The 20667-nt window shown below is 38.6% G+C and overlaps 1 protein-coding gene across 7 annotated transcripts in view; it reads left to right on the top strand.

Annotated features, from left to right (window-relative positions):
* Polk (DNA polymerase kappa) overlaps positions 1–20667 on the top strand; it is a 65329-nt gene that overhangs the window by 21155 nt on the left and 23507 nt on the right. For 6 of the 7 annotated variants that reach the window (XM_016004206.3, XM_006985751.4, XM_016004209.3 and 3 more), the window contains exons 2-4: positions 5539–5701; positions 7418–7537; positions 17104–17256. In XM_016004206.3, coding sequence (XP_015859692.2) covers positions 5570–5701; positions 7418–7537; positions 17104–17256 — 405 coding nt within the window. In that variant the 5' untranslated portion in view covers positions 5539–5569. The remainder of the gene's footprint in view (positions 1–5538; positions 5702–7417; positions 7538–17103; positions 17257–20667) is intronic. The other variant, XM_042261655.2, reaches the window with a different exon arrangement.

The raw sequence follows: 20667 nt of genomic DNA, 5'->3' as shown, positions 1-20667 counted from the left end.
CCCAAGTGATGGGATTATAGGCATGCACTAATGTGCCAGAATTTTACCTCTTTAAAGGAGCTACCATTAGAAGTCAGAGTATTAAAAATTGTTTCTGAAATAATGAAAATAATTTTTATTTTTTGCTGCTACTAGAGCTGGAAGCAGCATTGTTGTGAAAGGCTTTCAATTACACATAGGTTACTATCACTGTTGTAGGTACATGGCGGTGGTCCACCTAGGCTTTTTTGTTTGTAGCATAAGTGAACCCCAATGACATGTATCATCTACCAAAGTTAAATCAAGGTCAGATAAACAATTTAAACAGACCCATAACCCCTGGTGAAATAAAAGCAGTAATTAAAATCTCCTGACCCAAAAAGCTCAGGGTCAGAGGAATTCAGTGCAGATTTCTACTAGACCTTCAAAGAAGAATTAATGCCAATATTCCTCAAATTATTCCACAAAATAGAAATAGAAGGAATATGAGGCCACAATTATCTCAATACCTAAACTATACAAAGATCCAACAAAGAAAGAGAATTACAAACTAATCCCTTGTGAACACAGGTGCAAAAATTATCAATAAAATAGTTACAAACCAAATCCAAGAACACACTAGAAATATCTGCTGTGATCAACTTGACTTCATCCCAGAGATGCAGGGATGGTTAAGATACATAAATCAATAAGCATAATATACCACATAATATAGACTAAAAGACAAAACCACATAATCATCTCATTAGATGCAGAAAGTCCTTTGACAAAAATCCATCATCCTTTTATGATAAAAGTCCTAGAGAGACTAGGAATACAAGGGACATACCTCAACTAATAAAGGCAATTTACAGCAATTCCACAGCCAATGTGTTCAACCTAAACAGAGAGAAACTTGAAGTATTGGCACTGAAATCAGGAAGAAGATAAGGATGTCCACTCTCTCCATACCTATTCAATATAGTACTTGAAGTCTCAGCTAGAGCGATAAGAACTGAAGGAGATCAGGGGATACAATAGAAAAAGAAGTCAGTGTTTTTATTTACAGATGATATGACTCTATACATAAAAGGCCCTAAAAACTCCACCAGGAGCTTCCCACACTGATAAACACTTTCAGTAAAGTAGCGGGATACAAAACACAAAATCAGTAGCTGTCTTATGTACAACTGTCAAACTGAGAAAATAGGAAAAGAATACCTTTCACAGTACCCTCAAAAATACCTTGGGGTAAATCTTTAATAGAAACTTTAAGACATTGAGGAAATAAATTAGACATCAGAAGATAAAAAGATTTCTCATGCTCATGGGGTAGGATTAATATAGTGAAAATGGCCATCCTACCAAAAGCAATTTACAGATTTAACACAGTCCTCATCAAAATTCCAATTTCTCCACAGAAATTGAAAAAACGATTTTTAGCTTCATATGAAGCTCAAAAAAATACAGGATAGCTAAAATAACAAAACAATTCTGATTAATAAAAGAACCACTGTAGATAATCACATTCCCAATCTCAAATAGCACTACAGAGCTATAGTAATAAAAACAGCATGGTATTGGCAAAAAAAAAAAAAAAAAAAAAAAAACCAGACATGTTGATCAATGGAATTGAATTGAAGACCCAGACTAAGTCCACACGCTTATGGACACCTGATTTTTTTTTCTTTTAACAAAGAAGCCAGAAATATGCACTGAAAAAAAGACAGCATCTTCAACAAATGGTGCATATTTATCATCCTGTGCAAAACAACTCCAAATAGAATAAGGACCTCAGCATAAGGCCCTGGTCTGATATGAGAGGTGGCAAAGGATAACACTTTCCTAACAAGATACCATTAGCACAGGCACTAAGACCAACAATAAATGGGACCTCATAAAACTGAAAAGCTTCTTATGGCCAAGGACAACATCAGTTGGGCAAAACAGTAGGCTACACACTGTATAAAGATCTTTACCAATTATATATCTGAATATATATATATATATATATATATATATATATATATCCCAATTTTTAAATATGAAAAACAAATGGTTGAGAAGCACTTAAGAAATGTTCAACATCCTTAGTCATCAGGGAAATACAAATCAAAACTACTTTGAAATTTTATCTTACATCAGTCACAGTGTCCAAGATCAATAAAACAAATGACTGCTCATGCTGGTGAGGATGTGGGCAAAGGAGAACCCTTATTCATTGCTGGTGGGAGTGCAAACTTGTACAGCCTCTATGGAAATCAGTATGGTGGTTCCTCAGGAAGCTGGAAATAGTTCTACTTCAAGAGCCAACTATACTACTCTTGGGCATATACCCAAAGGATCTCTACATCCTACTACAGAGATACTTGTTAATTGCTGCTCTATTCATAATAGCCAAAAATTTAAAGTAGCCTAGCTGTCCATCAACTGATAAATGGATAATGAAATGTGGTACATTTACATGATCAAGTATTATTCAGCTGTTTAAAAAAATATTAAATTTGCAAATAAATGGATGAAACTAGGAAAGAAGATCATCTTGAGTGAGGCAACTCAGACCCAAAGAGACAATATTGTATGTTTTCTCTTACATATGAATGTTAGCTTTTAAGCTTTCAATATGTGTTCTACAATCTGTATAACCACAGAGGTTAGGTACATAGTAAGGGACTAAGGAGAAGGAGAAGGTCTCCCAGGGAGGAGATATAGTATATATTTTTTTGAAGAGCTAGCTAGTGGTGAGACCAGAGTGGAAGGACTAAATGGGAAGAAGAAAGAAGAGAGGGGTGAGGGAGAGAATGTGGGGAGGAACAACTGACACTAAGATGTTGTGGAATGGAATATTTAACTAGGTAAAGATGTGTTGCTTTTATTTATGCTGCATTTGTTTAACTCTGTAAAGATGTGTTACTGTTTCACCTTGCCTGCCTAAGGCACCTGATTGGTCTAATAAAAATCTGAACAGCCAATAGCTAGGCAGAGGGGGGATAGCTGGGACTGGTAGGCAGAGAGAAAAGGGGAGCCAGACAGAAAGACATGGAGGAAGCAGAAAAGCAGGATGGACAGTACATAAATGAGGTAAATGAGCCTCAGGACAGCACATAGATGAATAGAAATGGATTAATTTAAGTTTAAAAAGCTAGCTAGAAACAAGCCTAAGCTAAGGCTGAGCATTCATAATTAATAATAAGTCTCTGTGTCACGATTTGAGTGATGGCAGTCCAAGAAAGCCTCCTACACTAAGAGCCATTTGAGGGACCATATGGAAACCCACTACTATAGAAGCTTCTTAAAATATATACATATATGAAATAAATCTAAATGGAGTCATCAAATAATGGGGAGACAATGTCCTGACTAGACATCCTACACCACCAAATAAAACCTCTAGTGCCAGGAATGGGTTATATCTATTTGAGTCATTGGCCAAAGTGGCACCAAGGAAATTCCCTTGGTTACTCTTCCAAAATTGATGGTAAGGCCCTATTGCTGATACAGCACTTACATAATTCATCAAACATGGAGAAGTAGAGCTAGTGCCTAACTAGAGGCTTCACCCTTTAAGACTAGCGTTCATGGTACTAGGGAGTATTCTTAAATGCTACCAGAGAAGAAAGGTAACTGTTAACCCAGCTACAAACCCTGTAATCTGCAACAGTGGTCTTCCAGTAAGAGATGCTTGTGCAATAGGGGCACAAACATTGTGGGAGCAACCAACCACTCTGATTGGATTTAAGCACACTCCATGAGATGGAACCCATATCTGACACTGCTGTGGTGGCTAAGAACCCTAGACTAGAACGGCCATGAGCCTAAGGGAAAATTTCACACTCTTACTCTTCTAAAGCAGTAGTTCTCCACCTTTGTAATGATATGACCCTTTAATACAATTCCTCATGTTGTGGTGACCCCCCAACCATAAAATTATTTTTGTTGCTATTTCATAACTTTAATTTTTTGCTACTGTTAGATGAGTTGTAAATATCTGTGTTTTCCAATAGTCTTAGGTGACCCTTGTGAAAGAATCATTCAACCCCCAAAGGGATTGTGACCCACAGATTCAGAACTACTGTTCTAAAGGAACCATAACAATATACTATCTCCTAATAAAATTCTACTATACCCATAAATCAATCCCTAATTTATCATCATCAGAGCAACAGCTTCTTGCAATAGGTGGCAACTAACACCAAGAATCATAATTGGACAATATTCAGAGTGAGAGATTTTTGGAACACTCTTAAGTGGATGTCTTCATAAAACCATCCCCTCTGGGCTTAGGGAGCTACGTGAAAGAGAAAGCAGAAAGATGGTAAGAGCTAGAGAGGATGGATGACTTCCAGAAAACAGTATCCTCCAAACAGGATGGATTCACATATGAATTTATAGAGACTGGAAGAATGCACAGTGCTGGTACAGGTTAAGGCAGAGTTGGTCCCACTGCTGAGGGGGAAAGTGAACAGGAACTCCTAACCCTAATCAAGAAACTGTCTGTATTTAATATCTGCTTGTAACTGAACAATTCTTTTTCTCCAGTGGAGCCTCACTGGGTATATTAACCACACTTCAGGGTAAGCCCCATACTCAGCAGTAGGTATCCAACACAAAATGAACTCAATAGTATTTTTGTAGACTTCCTGTCTCAAATTGCTTCGGTTGGCATTTTTTGTCTTATGGTCTTTAGCTTGTATATTTTGGTTTCCATTTTATGGATGTGTGTGCATATATGTGTTTCCTAGTTTCTTTGTTCATGTTTTTGTTGTTGTTGTTGTCTGCTTGTTTGTTTTCTAAAGAGAGAGTGAAAGGGTATGAATTTGAGTGGATGGGGAAGATATGAAAAAAAATTTTCAGTAGAAAAAAAACCCCACAAGGTTTGGACTTGGTTATGTTTTTAACAAACATGTAGCTATTTTCCAGTGAATTTATGTTAGCAGACATGTTCTGAGACTCAGGCCTCTCTTGTTATGTCTGGAGTAGTACCATCTGTCTTTTCGGGCTATTGAGCATGTATATGTCGGGCAGCAAGCATGGTGGCTGGACAAAATGCACAAGAAATGTCCATACTTTCCTTGTCTCCAGAAAGATAGTAAGCTGAGGGTAATAATGGAAAATTTGAGTAGTAATTCTTCATTTCCTTTTTCTTTCTTCTTTGGTTTTTGAATTTTGATTCTTGGTTTTTCAAGACAGGGTTTCTCTGGGTAGCCCTGGCTGACCTGGAACTTGCTTTGTAGCCTAGGCTGGCCTCAAACTCTCAGAGATCCACCTGCCTCTGCCTCCAGAGTGCGAGGATTAAAGGTGTGGGCCACCGCCTCCTGGCTGAGTAGTAATTTTTCAAGAGCTAAGAAATGTTTTTTTTAAAAGACCAGTTTGCATGTAGCTCAAACCAACCTGAACTTTATTGTAGAGCTGAGGATGCCCTTGAGCTTCTGTTCTTCTTCCCCACCTCCCCAGGATTGCTGTGCCCATGGGGATGGAGCCTAGAGCCTCTTGCGTACTATGCAAGCACTCTACTAGGTTTTTATCTTTGGCCCTTCTCTGGACACCTAAAAGCAGTGCTTATTTTGTATGCCTTTGCAGCTAATAAAGAAGAAATTACCTCGTTTACATCATGGATAACACCAAAGAAAAGAAAAAATGCAAAGATGATCTTCTGCTTAGGATGGGACTGAATGATAATAAAGCAGGAATGGAAGGACTAGATAAAGAGAAAATAAACAAAATTATAATGGACGCCACAAAGGTATGTTCTTGCTTCTTTCAGTATCTATGATTTAGTTAGTATTAAAAGAAAACCATTAGGTTTTGGTTTACTATCCTTTTTATTAATTAAAAATGTTTTAATATTTCATTAAGCTAGAAATATATAAATGCTTTTTAAATCTGTTGTTCTTGTTACCAAACTTTCTACTTTGAATTTATATAATATGCATATAAAAGCAAAAGAGTGCACCTGTTTTTTTCTCATTTTCTTTTTATCCCTTGTAAATGAATGTTATAATTGGATGGTGGATTTATCCTTGCATATGTGGATATAGTTTATTAATCTAATCAGAATTGTTACTGATTGATATATGTCATTCCTAATCTTTTATTTTATTTTATTATTTTATTTATTTATTTATTTATTTGTCTATCTATTTATTTATTTAATTATTTATTTATTTTGAGGCAGGGTCTCACTATATAACCCTGGCTGTCCTGGTATTTATTATGTAAACCAGGCTGGCCTTGAACTCCTTCTACCTCTGTCTCCCGAGTGCTGGGATCTTCCTGCTTATACTGAAATTATAAGTCACCACCTGACTATATTTACTAATCTTATGTGTGGCAACTATAAAAGAGATATCCAGGAGTGGAATTGCTCTATAAAATACAGATAATATGTATATAATTTTACGAGTTGCTAAATTACTCACCATAGCCACTCTGTCAATTTATATCCCTCCCTCTATTCTGTGTGCTTATATATCGGCATATCAAAACTGCACCAAAAGACTCTGTTTCTGAATGTTTTGATAAGATTGAGGTAGCTGTGTAACACTAACAACTCAATCAAAAAATGGTCAAAAGATATGAATAGGTATTTAAGTGAAGAAGATGTGCATACGTCTCAAACATGAAAAAATACTCAACATCATTTGTCACTAAGGAAATGCAACTTAAAAAACCCTAGGAGGATGCCATTCACACTATTATTGGCTAGAATGGCTATAATAAATAATACAATCAAAAGTGTTGGCAGGGATATGGGGAAGTTGGAACCTTCATATGCAGTAACAGAGAAATGATTCAGTCATGGAAAACAGTTTGGCAGTTACTCAAAGGATTAAACATGCATTACCATAAGACACAGAAATACCCTCATCAAAGAGGAATGACAATGTCTGTCCATGCGGAACTGTGTGCATAAGTCTCTGTAGCAGCATTTTCATGAGAGTCAAATGTAGAACTAACTTAATACTTACAACCTAGTCAGTCAATAGCCACTGTGTTCTGTGGTGGAATAACAGACTTGGTTCAGTGTCTTACGGTGTGCTTTTTAATGACTTACTACTAAAATTCTGAAAGGAAACACGTGAGGAAATAACCAAGGAACTAGCTGGCAAAGCTTGGATATGCCCCATGGACACACCACAGCCGACATTTTTTATTGTTTTGTTTTGAATACAAATCTTAACTCAGATTGCTTCTTTGTAGTATTGTCTGACAAGAATGAAATGATTTAGGGGTGTGTGTGTGTGTGTGTGTGTGTGTGTGTGTGTGTGTGTGTGTGTGTGGTGTTGAGTTGGGCGTCATGCATACTAGGGAAGCACTCTTCACAGATGAGGAAACTGACATAGAGAGGTGAAGGAACTTTCAGGTCGCAGTCTGACTCCAGGGTCACGCTCTTGGCCACTAGGTCACTGCAGTGGTCCTCTCCTTCTTAGGCTTCTCTTCTGCTTGGCTTTCTCTGTAGGGGTCCAGATTTTACGGAAATGAGCTCAAGAAGGAAAAGCAGGTCAATCAACGGATTGATAGTATGATGCAACAGAAATCTCAGATTACCAGCCAGCAGCTAAGGAAAGCGCAGTTACAGGTATTTCTTGAGTTACTGGGATGAAGCTGGTGGGATGGGAATTGACAACGGCAAATGAGGGGAGACGGACGGACGGAAGTGTTTGTGACACGCATGGCTGGGCATGCACATTCAGCTGGCACACATGCTGGGCATTGCTCTATACCTTTCCCTGCATGCAAGAGTGAACGCTGTCTTAATTAACTTGCCTGGCTTCAAAGGGCATATAATTAGCAGAATTAGGATTTGACCCAGAGCCTATGTTGTTGTATGATATGTGTGCTTTGCAGCTAGACAAGACTGTAAGTCAAATAAGGCTAATTTGGGGGGAGTGGAACTGAGTGGGAGGCTAACTCTTTACATTAGAGGAACCATGTTTTAGTAAAATAAAAAGTTATGCTACAAGTGAAATACCAAATACATGCATTTTTTTTTTTATTTTACAATACCATTCAGTTCTACATATCAGCCACGGGTTCCCCTATTCTCCCCCCTCCCAACCCCTCCCCTTACCCCCATCCCACCCCCATTTCCACTTCCTCCAGGGCAAATCCTCCCCCAAGGACTGCGATCAACCTGGTAGACTCAGTCCAGGCAGGTCCAGTCCCTTCCTCCCAGACTGAGCCAAGCGTCTCTGCATAAGCTCCAGGTTTCAAACAGCCAACTCATGCAATGAGCACAGGACTTGGTCCCACTGCCTAGTTGCCTCCCAAACTGATCAAGCCTATTCAGAGGGCCTGATCCAGCTGGGGACCCCTCAGCCTTTGGTTCATAGTTCATGTGTTTCCATTCATTTGGCTATTTTTTTCAATAATTGAGTAAAACTGAAATTTATTATCAGCCACAGTCGTCCTAGGGACCTCCATGCTATATATATAGCCTCTATGGTTCTATGGGTTGTGGTCTGGTTGTTCTTTATTTTATATCTAGAATCTACTTATGAGTGAGTACATACCATGACTGTATTTCTGGGTTTGGGTTACCTCACTCAGGATGATTTTTTTTAGTTCCATCCATTTGCCTGCAAATTTCATGCTTTCATTGTTTTTCTCTGCTGAGTAGTACTCCATTGTGTATATGTACCACATTTTTTTCATCCATTCTTCCGTTGATGGGCATCTAGGTTGTTTCCAGGTTCTGGCTATTACAAATAGTGCTGCTATGAACATAGTTGAGCATGTATCTTTATGGTATGAATCAGCATTCCTTGGGTATATGCCCAAGAGTGGGATGGCTGGGTCTTGAGGTAGTTCGATTCCTAATTTTCTGAGAAACCGCCATACTGATTTCCACAGTGGTTGTACAAGTTTACATTTCCACCAACAGTGGAGGAGTGTTCCCTTTGCTCCACATCCTCTCCAACATTGGGTGTCATTGGTGTTTTTGATCGTAGCCATTCTGACAGGTGTAAGGTGGTATCTCAGAGTCGTTTTGATTTGCATTTCTCTGATGATTAAGGATGTTGAGCATTTCTTTAAATGTCTTTCAGCCATTTGTGATTCTTGTTTCGTGAATTCTCTGTTTAGCTCTTTAGCCCATTTTTTAATTGGACTGTTCAGTATTTTGATGTCTAGTTTCTTGAGTTCTTTATATACTGTGGAGATCAATCCTCTGTCAGATGTGGGGTTGGTGAAGATCTTTTCCCAATCTGTTGGCTGTCTTTTTGTCTTATTGACTGTGTCTTTTTCCCTGCAAGAGCTTCTCAATTTCGAGAGGTCCCAGTTATTAATTGTTGTGCTCAGGGTCTGTGCTGTTGGTGTTTTATTTAGGAAATGGTCTCCGGTGCCAATGCGTTCAAGAGTGCTTCCTATTTTCTTTTCTATTAAGTTTAGTGTAACTGGATTTATGTTCAGGTCTTTGATCCACTTGGACTTGAGTTTTGTGCATGGTGACAGATATGGATCTATTTGTAATCTTTTACATATTGACATCCAGTTATGCCAGCACCATTTGTTGAAGATACTTTCTTTTTTCTATTGTATAGTTTTGGCTCCTTTGTCAAAAACCAGGTGTTCATATGTGCATGGATTAATGTCAGGGTCTTCAATTCGATTCCATTGGTCCGTATGTTGGTTTTTATACCAGTACCAAGCTGTTTTTATTACTATAGCTCTATAGTAGAGTTTGAAGTCAGGGATGGTGATGCCTCCAAAGGTTGCTTTATCGTATAGGATTCTTTTAGCTATCCTGGGTCTTTTGTTTTTCCATATGAAGTTGAGTATTACATACATTTTTTGAATAAAAGAATTTTTTAAAAACTAGAGGTTTTTTTATGTTCTCCACAATTTGGGGGTGTGTGTGATAAATAATTCAAAGTTCTGTCAGCTACTGACAGTTATTTCCGTGGAAAAGTTTGGAAGTCAGGAGACCCTGTGGAAGACTGACAGCCCCAGGCAGCAGTGTCTCTCCTGATCAGACGAAAGTTGTAGGCAGATGAGAATTTTCTATTAAAATCTGACTTGAAGTTCGCGAAGCACTGAGCACAGTGAGCACTCTCTACAGATAAGGGAACTGACACAGGAAGGTGAAGTAATTTTCAGATTACCCAGAACTGAGCACAGAAATAAAACTGTATAGCAATCTGACAAGCTACAAAATCTTTATCTTACAATGGACTGCAGAGATCATGAATTTCCTTTACTCAACCATATCATTTTTTCCTAAACACTTTCCCAGAATATTGCTTTAATTTGTTTTTGTTGTTGATATAGTTAGTTTCATCAAAAATTGTATTAATTCACGTTTTCAAAATATAAGTGTTCCTTTCTTCAAATGTTTGTTTAAAACTAGATTTCATCAATTTTGTTGCTTTTTTGGTTTTGCTGTTTATATAATCTTTCCAACAGATTTCATGGTTGTTTTAATTTACTTTGTATTATGTCAGAGAAGAAACTCCCCTCACACAGCACTCGTCCTCTCATTCCAGGAGTGTGTTCTGTTGTTCTGTTTGTTATGATCCAGGATGAGCAGGTGGCACAAGCAAACCGCAATAACACTTTCTTTCTTACATAATAAGAAGCAATCACTTGTTACACTGCTTTTCCTGTGGAGACAGGAACAAACAGATACTGATCCAAGATAGGCACTGATGACACACCAAAGGAACAATCCCGTGAAAGCCTGGCCTGGTGAACAAATAAGTTTGCTGGGCTTCCTCACAGGAGAACGGATGAGCTTACCTCTAGGCTGAGTGACTCAAGAACAGCTCATCACTAAAGCGTTGCAGTCCAGCAGCAAGGGCGATGACCTCCTGAGAGCCGCATCGATGGAGTCCCTCCCGCGGCTAACTTCTTCTCCTGTGCAGTCTGTCACCTCTCCTGACCATCTGTAGTTGGACGGGAGGGTGTGCAGATGGGGACCGTGTGCACAGGAAGGAGTGAGCGATTCTAATCTCAGATGAGGGCCAGTTACCTTTGCCCCACTCTCCCTAGGAGGGAATGTCCATAGACTGGATCTTGTGAGCGTCCCTTACCTGTCGTCATAGTTGTCCTGATTTCAGGACAATATTGGCCAGGCCGGGCCTGGAGTTCCACAATATCCCTGGCTCTGATTACCACAGTAATTTCAGACATAGATTTTTCTTAAATTACACTGTTCCATCATCTCCTGGTGTTATAATTACTGGTCTGACAAAAGTATTCCATGTTCCATTTCCTGGTAAGGAAGAAATAGTACTGGGGAGGGGTGGATTAAAAGCAAATAATTTGCTGTTAAACAAGTGAGAAAGAAATTGTAAACAATATTTAAACTCACATTCTTTTGGCAGCCACTCTAGTTACAGGACCACACATAAGTGCAAGAGAATCTGTAAAATATGCTCTCTAGCTGGGTGGCCATCTGCCCAGCCTTTCTCTTTAACAGAAAGAAGTGGGAATGTATTTGGAGGTTCAACTAGCATTCAACCAATGCTCTCCCCTCCAATATTTCTAGAGTTTGTATCTATTTTTCTTCATTTATGAGATCTTATGCATTAAGGAATGTTTTCTCACTATATGTCCTAGTTGTGTTTCTAATATATCTTTTAATTTTTTAGTTTGATGACATATTTTTGAAGCTTATATAGTCAAATCCAATGTTGTCTTTTTTAGAGCTATTTTAGGTTCATAGCAAAACTGAGCAGAAAGTAAAGATTCCCCTACCCTCAGCCAGACTAACCTCTAGCCAAGCATTATCTCCCACAGGTGTACTACATTTGTTGCAATTAATGCACCTACTATGGCATATCATTATCATGCAAAATCAATAAGTCAATACTGATATTTTATGCTTTATAGGTGTAGACAAGTTTATAACAATATATATTCACCATTACAGTATCATACAGGTCATGAGTTATTGCCCTAAAAACGCTTTGTGATCTACTTATTCCTCCCTCCCTCCCTACTGATCCCTGGCAAGCACTGATCTTTTCACTCTGTCCTAAGCTCCACCCTTGCCAGAAGGCCATGAAATAGGAATCATGCAGTATGGAACCTTTTCAGACTGGTTTCCTTCACTTAATAATATGCACTTAGATCACTTTGAGTCTGTTTTCGGCTTGATAGCTCATTGCTTTCATGTGCTGAATATTATTCTTCATCTGGATGTGTAACAGTTTATCCATTTATCTACTTAAGGACATTGTGGTTGCTTCCAAGTTCTGGCAATTATGAATAAACTGCTGTAGATACTCATGCTTCAGTTTATGTGTGGACTAAGTTTTCAGCTCCACTTAGTAAATGCAAAGGAACAGAATTTGCTGGGTCATATGGTTTTTAAATAAAAACAAACCCAGTTTTTATAAGAAACTGCCAAACTGTCTTCCAAGATGGCCATACCATTTGGTATTCTCATCGTAATGGCTGAAGGATCCTGTTACTATTTGTTCTAATCGGTGTTTGGTGCTGTCAGTGTTCTCAATTTGGGCCACACGAGATTTCAGGTTAATGGTATCATATCATTTTATTCCTCATTTACTCATTGTCATAGACTGGGGAACCTCGTTTCATATGTTTATTTGCCATGTAGAAATCTGTGATGAAGTGTCTGTTCAGGCCTTCTGCTTAGTTTTAAATCAAAAATTTTTAATTAATTTGAAAAATCCTTTGTATATTTTGGGTGTCAGTCACATATTGGCTCTGATTTTTGCAAATATTTTCTTTTAGCTTAGCTTATCTTTTGATTCTTGATAGTTTCTTTCACTGAGCAGAAATATAAAATACGTTTTAGTTAAAGTGTGAAGGATTTATTTTTCAAGTTTAAAAAATTGTGTTCTGTTCAAAACAATGCTGTCTTTTAAGTTGACCTTATTCCTTAAGCAATTTACTTTTTGGACTTGGTAAGTTTTATTGATCTGTAATCTACAAATATCTTTTTTTTTTTTTTTTGGTTTTTCGAGACAGGGTTTCTCTGTGTAGCTTTGCGCCTTTCCTGGAACTCGCTTTGGAGACCAGGCTGACCTGAAACTCACAGAGATTCGCCTGGCTCTGCCTCCCGAGTGCTGGGATTAAAGGCATGCGCCACCACCACCCGGCCTCTACAAATATCTTTAATAAAAGTTTTACAGATACAAAAGAACCTAGCTGGTACATTATACTGACTTTGGGGGTCTCATACTAATTTTTCCAGCCTAACATGCTGATAAACCTGAAGGAATAGAAAATACCTTGCATTGTACAGAACTTCAGATTTTGTTCCAGTCTTAGATGACTGATGGGAGCCTCTCTGGCATCTTTCAGAACAGGAATGGCAGGAAATGTGTTTTATGTTGATTGTTGAATTGTTTCATTTGTTGACTTTCCTCTAAAATAAGCTGTGTACCCAGGAGGAGGCTGAGGAAGTGCCAAGAGTCAAGAAGGTCTCAGAAACCAGAGATATTTTCATGGAAAATGTTTCTATTTTAGACTCATTTTCCACACGCTGGATTTTATTATGTGTGATATGATAGTGTCAATTCCTGTAGGTCAGGCTGAGGTAGTTTGCAAGAATAAGCCGGGCTGTTCATTATGAACCTCTTTGAATATTTCTCTACTGTATTCTGCCCTCATCAGGCTTCTTGAAAGCACAGTCATTATAATTGTTACCTTATATAATGTCTTCTAATGAGCTCCTAAATTGAATAAACAAGCATTCATGTTGTGTTAAGTGGAAGCCGCATAGCATTTTGACCATTTCAACAAGTGCCTTCACTAAGTTGGGTTAACTCAATAGCATTTATGGAAATACTGAGTCAAGAAAATAAAAAGCATTCTGTCAAAATATTTTCCTAAATGTAATAGAAATTGAGAATTTTTAAAAGAAGTTATATTAGTATATGGTATAGGTATAAACTATATGACTAAAATTGGTCTGAACTTTTTCAGTGTTAAAAACTATTCAAAGTCTGTGTTAGCCAGGAGTGGTATCCATGCCTCTCCTCCCAGCACTCTGGAGGCAGAGGTAGGTGAGTCTCTGTGAGTTCTAGGCCAGCCTGGTCTACAGAGTGAGTTCAGGACAGCGAGGGCTACACAGAGGGTCTCCCAAACAAACAAACAGCAACAACAAAAAAGACAAAACCCAAAGTCTGTGTTAGAGAGGCATAAATAAGGAACAAAATGACTAGAGGGCTAACCACTGTCAAGTAACTAGTGAGACCCAAAAGAAAGTCCCTATTTTAACCCCAGTGAAATATCCTCAGAAGTAACAGAAGAAAGAAGGTCGATGTTACAGCCTCAGATTGGAATGTGAAAGCCATTTTGAAAGAAAATGGGATAATGAAATCATGAATGAGAGCGAAAGAAGAAGAAATGTTCAAAAGCAGTGGTGTGCATCTGGGAGCAGTAGAGAGGGCTCAGGCCAGAAGAGTGACTCATGAGAGATAGTAGAGGAAAGTGGAATGTGTGAGTCACGCTGTGAGGTTTCCTTCTGGCAGCTGCACACTTGCAGTAAGTACAAGAAAGAAGAGATTGCTGAAGAGGCTGTCACAGCCTGAATTTACGAGTGAGAGGAGAGCCTTCCCACTCGGTTTGCTTTCTATTTATCTCATGCCTTTCTAGATTATTCCAGCCCAAAATATTTCAGATGCCACTCCCTTATTCTTACTTCATCCATATTTTAGGCATACTGTTGTTATTATTATAGATTAGGTTTCAGTTTTTATTAAGCTCCACAATTTGTCATGCTCAGCCAGGGCCACATGACCTTATTCAAAACTGAAGTGTTAGAAAAAACAGTTTGAAACAGGATGAAAAATTAAAGATGAAAAATTCAGTTTGATCAGTTTGTGTCTCACTGTAAACTTACCTCCAGAATTTTCTGACACTGCTTTAGAAAAAAACAAACAAACCTAACTTTAACATATTGGTATCAATATATTTATTTTTCCTATCTGCCTCCCTCCCTTCCTTTCTTTCTTGAGGGAAATTTTAAGGCAGCTAAAATCCTTCTGAACGCACTCACAGTTATGACCTCATAAGGGCCATGGTGAAGACAAGCAAGAGAAGATCATTCTCGGGCACAGAAGAGAAAGACCCAGTTGACTTTCACAGGGTGTTAGAGTTGACTCTTGAAAGCCAGTGGCAGCAGAGTTCGGAGAGGTATTCTGGATAGAGCCGGCCAGGCGCCGAGTCCCTCGGGTCAGTCAGAGTTGGAACTCAGCAGGAGTAGACCTGCAGACATCCCACCTCTGCTACAGACAGATGTGATTGGGGGCCTTGTTTCTAAGAGAGGAACTGCAGTCTTTGTCCCCAGCTGGTGGACAGCTCCTGTGTGTCCCCTCTAAGGAGGACCATGAAACAAGTATTCTGTAGTGTGAGGGCAAGACTGAAGACCAGCACGGTGGGGGAGGGGCACCTGATTCCTTTGTGGCTCTCCACGTGAGGTAGGTTGCTTTCATTGAAGAGTTCACTTGTTTCTTTGGGGCTGTTTTCCTCTCTCTTGATCGCATACCTCAGTTGACCCTTTCAGTAGTAGATTCATTTATTGAGCTGGTTCCATGTTCCTTATGTGTCATGCTTGCTTCTTTGCTGTTTTCTCTTACCATCTACCTTAATGGTCTAGGTTACTTCTTTATAGACTGCTAAAATTAAAACTGTCACGTTAGTGGCGGCAGCTCATAAAAAGCAAGCTATGGATATGTTTGCTATATAATCCCTCTTTTCACTCACATATTTTACTTCTATCTATGTTTATTTTTCTTTTTTCTTTTCATCCAATGATTTTTCTTCAAAGAGGCCAAAATTATTAAAGATTATAATTCTGCATTGTTACATTTGACATATATATTAAAATTTTATGAAAAATAAGCTTCACCTTCCGTTTTCAATTGGTACTTGTGTAGAGTAACAATCTCAGGCTTTAGCTTTTGTCCTGGCTAGATTTATGTCAACCTGACACAAGCTAGAGCCAGGGAAGAGGAACTCTTCAGCTGAGAAAATGCCTCCCTCCATAAGCTCAGGCTGTAGTCAAGCCTGTAGGGCATTTTCTTAATTCATGATTGATGTGGGCGGGCCCAGCCCATTGTGGGTGGTGCCACAACAAAGCAGACTGAGCAAGCCATGAGAAGCAAGCCAATAAGCAACCCTCCTCCATGCCCTGTGTCAGCTCCTGCCTCCAGGTCCCTGCCCTGTTAAAGTTCCTGGCCTGACTTCCTTCTGTGATCCTGGCAGTGTGAGCGAACTAAACCCTTTCCTCCCCACGTTTCTTTTGCTCATGATGTTTCATCACAGCAATAAAAACCTTAGCCAGGACAGCACTGCAAAAGTCAGTTTGCAGAAGGATCATTTCTTGGTACTTCAGCACGTGCCTTTGCACATTATTGTGCAGCATTATGTCATGCGCCAGAGTATGATCTTTTATTGTACATTTCCTTCGTTTCTATCTTAAGACATTAACCTTTTGAGTCAAATGGGAATTGTTTCATTTACCTAAATAGAAACTTTCAGTTAAAGTAAGTTTTTTCCAATTTGTTCAGCAGTAGCATGGTTTGATGCAGGCAACTGGATAGCTCATTTATTCATTAAATACTTGGTAAGTTCCTGCTGTGTTCCTGGGAGGATAGAAGAGTCCCCAGGAAATTATATTTTAAAAGAGGCCGTCAGTCTGGGCAGATGGCTCTGTGGGTAAAGTACTTGCTGTGTAAGCAGGAGGACCTGAGTTTGGGGCCCCAGCACCCCGGTGTGGCATCATGTCTGTGACCCCAGCACTCTGGGAGACAGATGGGTTCCAGGGAGTGACTGGCCGGCCAACCCAGCTAAAAGAGCAAGCTCTAGGTTCAGTGAGAAATCCTGTTTCCAAATATAAGGGGAGAGCAACAGAAAAGAGCCAAGACACTCCTGCCCAAACACACAAGCATAGGTGAGCAATTGCGTTCACACACACATTTTAAAAATAATGAATAGAAGTAGGATCTCTGTGTGAAAACAAAAGCAATTAATAACCTTAGTAAACAACAATAAACTGTATACTCATAAATACAAGAAAATATACACCCAATAGGTAAGGAAGTGGATGGGTGGATAGGTAAGTAGATTGGCAGATAGAAAGATACCTTCTGAATTAAAATTTATGTATGATTAATGATGTTTTGATATCATATTGTCTAAAAGTATGTTAACTTTTTAAAAATTAAGGTTGACAGATTTGCAATGGAATTAGAACGGAACCGGAATTTGAACAATACCATAGTTCATGTTGACATGGATGCTTTCTATGCAGCTGTGGAAATGAGAGACAATCCAGAATTGAAGGATAAACCCATTGCTGTAGGATCAATGAGTATGCTGGTAAGTAAGTGAAGATCAAAAACAAAAAGGAAATTTCATAGGCTATCAGGTCAGCTTACTGAGACTTGCCAGTTTGCTGAGGACTTCTCTGCTTTTCCAGGTGACTTACATATGCTGTTACTGAATCCTTTCAATGTAACTGACCATACTAATTTTTATTTCTACTTGAGAAAAAAAAGAAACAGAGAGAGATAATGGCTTGCCCAAAGTTACAAACTCAGTAAAATAGCACAGTGGCATTGCATCTTTCCATTGCAAATGAACTCTTTCAAAGGGTTCTGGGGAGAGTGGAAAAAGTCAAAGCAAAGGAAATGTTACCTTCAGCCAGAGGTTTTGGAACTGGCTTGCAGACCAAGTCTAGCCTGTCATCAGTTTCTGTAAAGAAACTTTATTAGGCAAAGCAGTTATGGCCTCTTGTTTACTTCTGGCACACTAGAGGAGCACACTTGAGTAGAAGTGTGTGGTTGCTAAGAAAACACAGCCACCAGACCTAAAGTGATTATGTACTCTGAACTTTGACGGAAGAGGTTTGCCAACCCCTGTTCTAGAATAACATAGTTTCCCAATATATCTAGAGTGCAGTTAATTTTCCAATAACTCAGAATCATTTGTTTTATGACTACTAAGTTGATTTTTTTTTCTGTCCTAAATCAAGGTAAAGGTAACAGGAACCATGCCTATGGCTGAAAACACAATAATTAAAGGTAGCAGCTGTCCACAGCCATACCACCATAGTGCAGCACATCTCGTCTAAAAGTAGCGGCTGGAGTAGATAGGTGTCTGTGTTACAAACCACTGGAGAAACGAGGAGAGGCCCTCCCTGTTGCTGACTTCCCAATGGCCCTATGTATTATAATCATTACTGTATTATGAGTCTATAATCCGTCATGAGTGTGCAGGCACTCATGATCATATTATTTTCATATTAAACAAAGGTTTAAATCCTTGTATATGTGCTGAGCTAATAGATTTCCCTTCTGAAGAGAGTTGAAGCTAATTGCTTTTTTTAGTAAACTCATAGAAAGTTGATCTACAAGTTAATGGGGGTGACACTACCCATTTGACTCTTTCAGTCTGTTATGCATAGTTTTTTGTTTTTTGTTTTTTGTTTTTTGTTTTTTTTTGGTGACTTTGATGGATTTTTGAAATTTTCTGAGTTGGCACTGAGAGTCAATGAGACTCCACAGCAGCATCCATTACAGCATAAGCAACCTCTTCTGTTCCCGTAGACAACTATGTTTTTTCCTTGTGATTCTTTAGTTTATACGAAGTTCAGTAAGGACGAGTTGGCTCTGTGTTTTCTGGGATTAGTCAGCACCATCTAACATGGGGAATTCAAGATGGACTCAGTCAGGTCTAGCACTTCGACTGTGGTGATTAAAGTGGCTTCTCCTCAGACTTCATTATCTCCATGTGATGTCTTGTCACTTAATATTATAATATACCCTTTTAACATGCTCTGAATACTTTTTAGTGATTGCAGACCATAAAAATAAAAAATGGAAGCTACAAGTTGTTAAAACTAAGGCTTCAGAACATACAGCGTTATTTCCTTCTAATTCTTTTAGTTTAAGTCATCAGGCAAATTACTTGGGATGAGGAACTAGACTCTGCATTCTGATAAGAGTAAATATAGGGGCTGGAGAGATGGCTCAGTGGTAAAGAGCACTGGCTGCTCTTCCAGAGGACCTGGGCTCAATTCCCAGCACCCATATGGCAGTTCACAACTGTTTGTAACTCCATTTCCAGGGGATTGACACCCTCGCACAGACATACATGCAGACGAAATCACTAGTGTATATGAAATAAAAATAAATAGATTTTTTTTTTAAAAAAAAAAAAGTAAGTGTAAAACTATTGTGGCTAAGATGGGCAGTGGTGACACACACCTTTAATCCCAGCACCCAAGAGACAGAGGCAGGTGGATCTCTGAGTTTGAGGCCAGCCTGATCTACAGAACGAGTTCTAGGACAGCTAGGGCTACACAGAGAAACCAACTCTGTCTCAAAAAACAGTCCAACAAACAAACTAGATAAATCGATAGCTATATGGATGGATGGATGGATGGATGGATGGATGGATGGATGGATGGATGGATGGATGGATGGATAGATAGATAGATAGATGATAGATAGATAGATAGATAGATAGATAGATAGATAGATAGATAGATAGAGGCTACTATTTACAATGTACTATAAACCCAAAATCTGAGGAATTCACACCTCATAAAACTTTGTTCTTCAATAGATGTAGCTTTTATGTCAGTTTTGTAGGATTTATTTAAAATTAGTAAACTGTTATTCTATGTATGTGAGTGTTTTGCCTGCATGTATGTCTGCACCACTAAATGCACCTGGTGCCTGCGGAGGCCGAAAGAGACCATTGTGTCCCCTGGAAACGGAGTAACAGATGGCTGTGGGCTGTGGTGTGGGTCCTGGTAATCGAACCCAAGTTCTCTGTAAGAGCAGCCAGTACTTACTCTTAAACACTGAGCCGTTTCTGGCCCCAAGATTTATTAATTTGACTTTGAGTATGGCTTTGCCTTTATAGTGCTCTCTACACTTTATTCTGTAGAGTGCTGAGCAAGGATTAGGGTAGTTGGGAGTTCTATCAAGATTTTTTAAAAATCTTTTCAAAATGATTAAAGGAAATCTGATTTTTTTTTTCTGAAATAATACCTTCCTTTGATAGATCTGGCTTGCATAGGACTGAGCACTCACTTAGATTCCTAATAAAAGTTCCATTCATCGTTAAACTTTGCTATAAATGATATTATGGTTTTCCACTTTGATTTGAACTACTGGCAAATGCCATCATGAACAGGATTTATTAAATATTATCATTTTTTTCATTCTCATACTTTTTAGTCTCATTTCCTAGCCAAAATGTTTTTGCCAAGAACTTCAAGCTTTAAGAAATAAAACTCAACTTTGAAGTTCTTTTTAATTTTTAAGCACTTCATTTTAAAGACATAAATTTGCTGACCAGACAGCAGGCCTTGAATTTTTTTTGTGCTAGATGAAAATTTCCAGATGGAGCAAATTCTTGATGCATACTACTGCTTGAGCATCACTAATCCCAGACACATGAAATATATCACCAAAAAGTTTGGATCTGGGACCTTCACCTGCATGCACGTGGATATGCATGAACACGTGGACACATACACAAAAAGATTTTGGATTGTGGAAAATTTTGGATTTCAGATTTCCAGATCAAGGATAGTTAACTGGTAAAAATCTATGTATATATTCCTAAATCTTCAAACTTAGGTCTGAAATACTTCTAGTCCCAAGCATTTTGGACAAGGATTCTCTTCCTATATTCTATTAATGTATATACTTTATATATGTATATACTAATACTTTCTATACTGTTACTTTGTATAACTTGTATATTATAGATTAT

This window comes from Peromyscus maniculatus, chromosome 15, assembly GCF_049852395.1.
Source record: "Peromyscus maniculatus bairdii isolate BWxNUB_F1_BW_parent chromosome 15, HU_Pman_BW_mat_3.1, whole genome shotgun sequence".
NCBI classification, from domain to species: Eukaryota; Metazoa; Chordata; class Mammalia; order Rodentia; family Cricetidae; genus Peromyscus; species Peromyscus maniculatus.
This window is presented reverse-complemented; position numbering and strand designations above follow the sequence as displayed.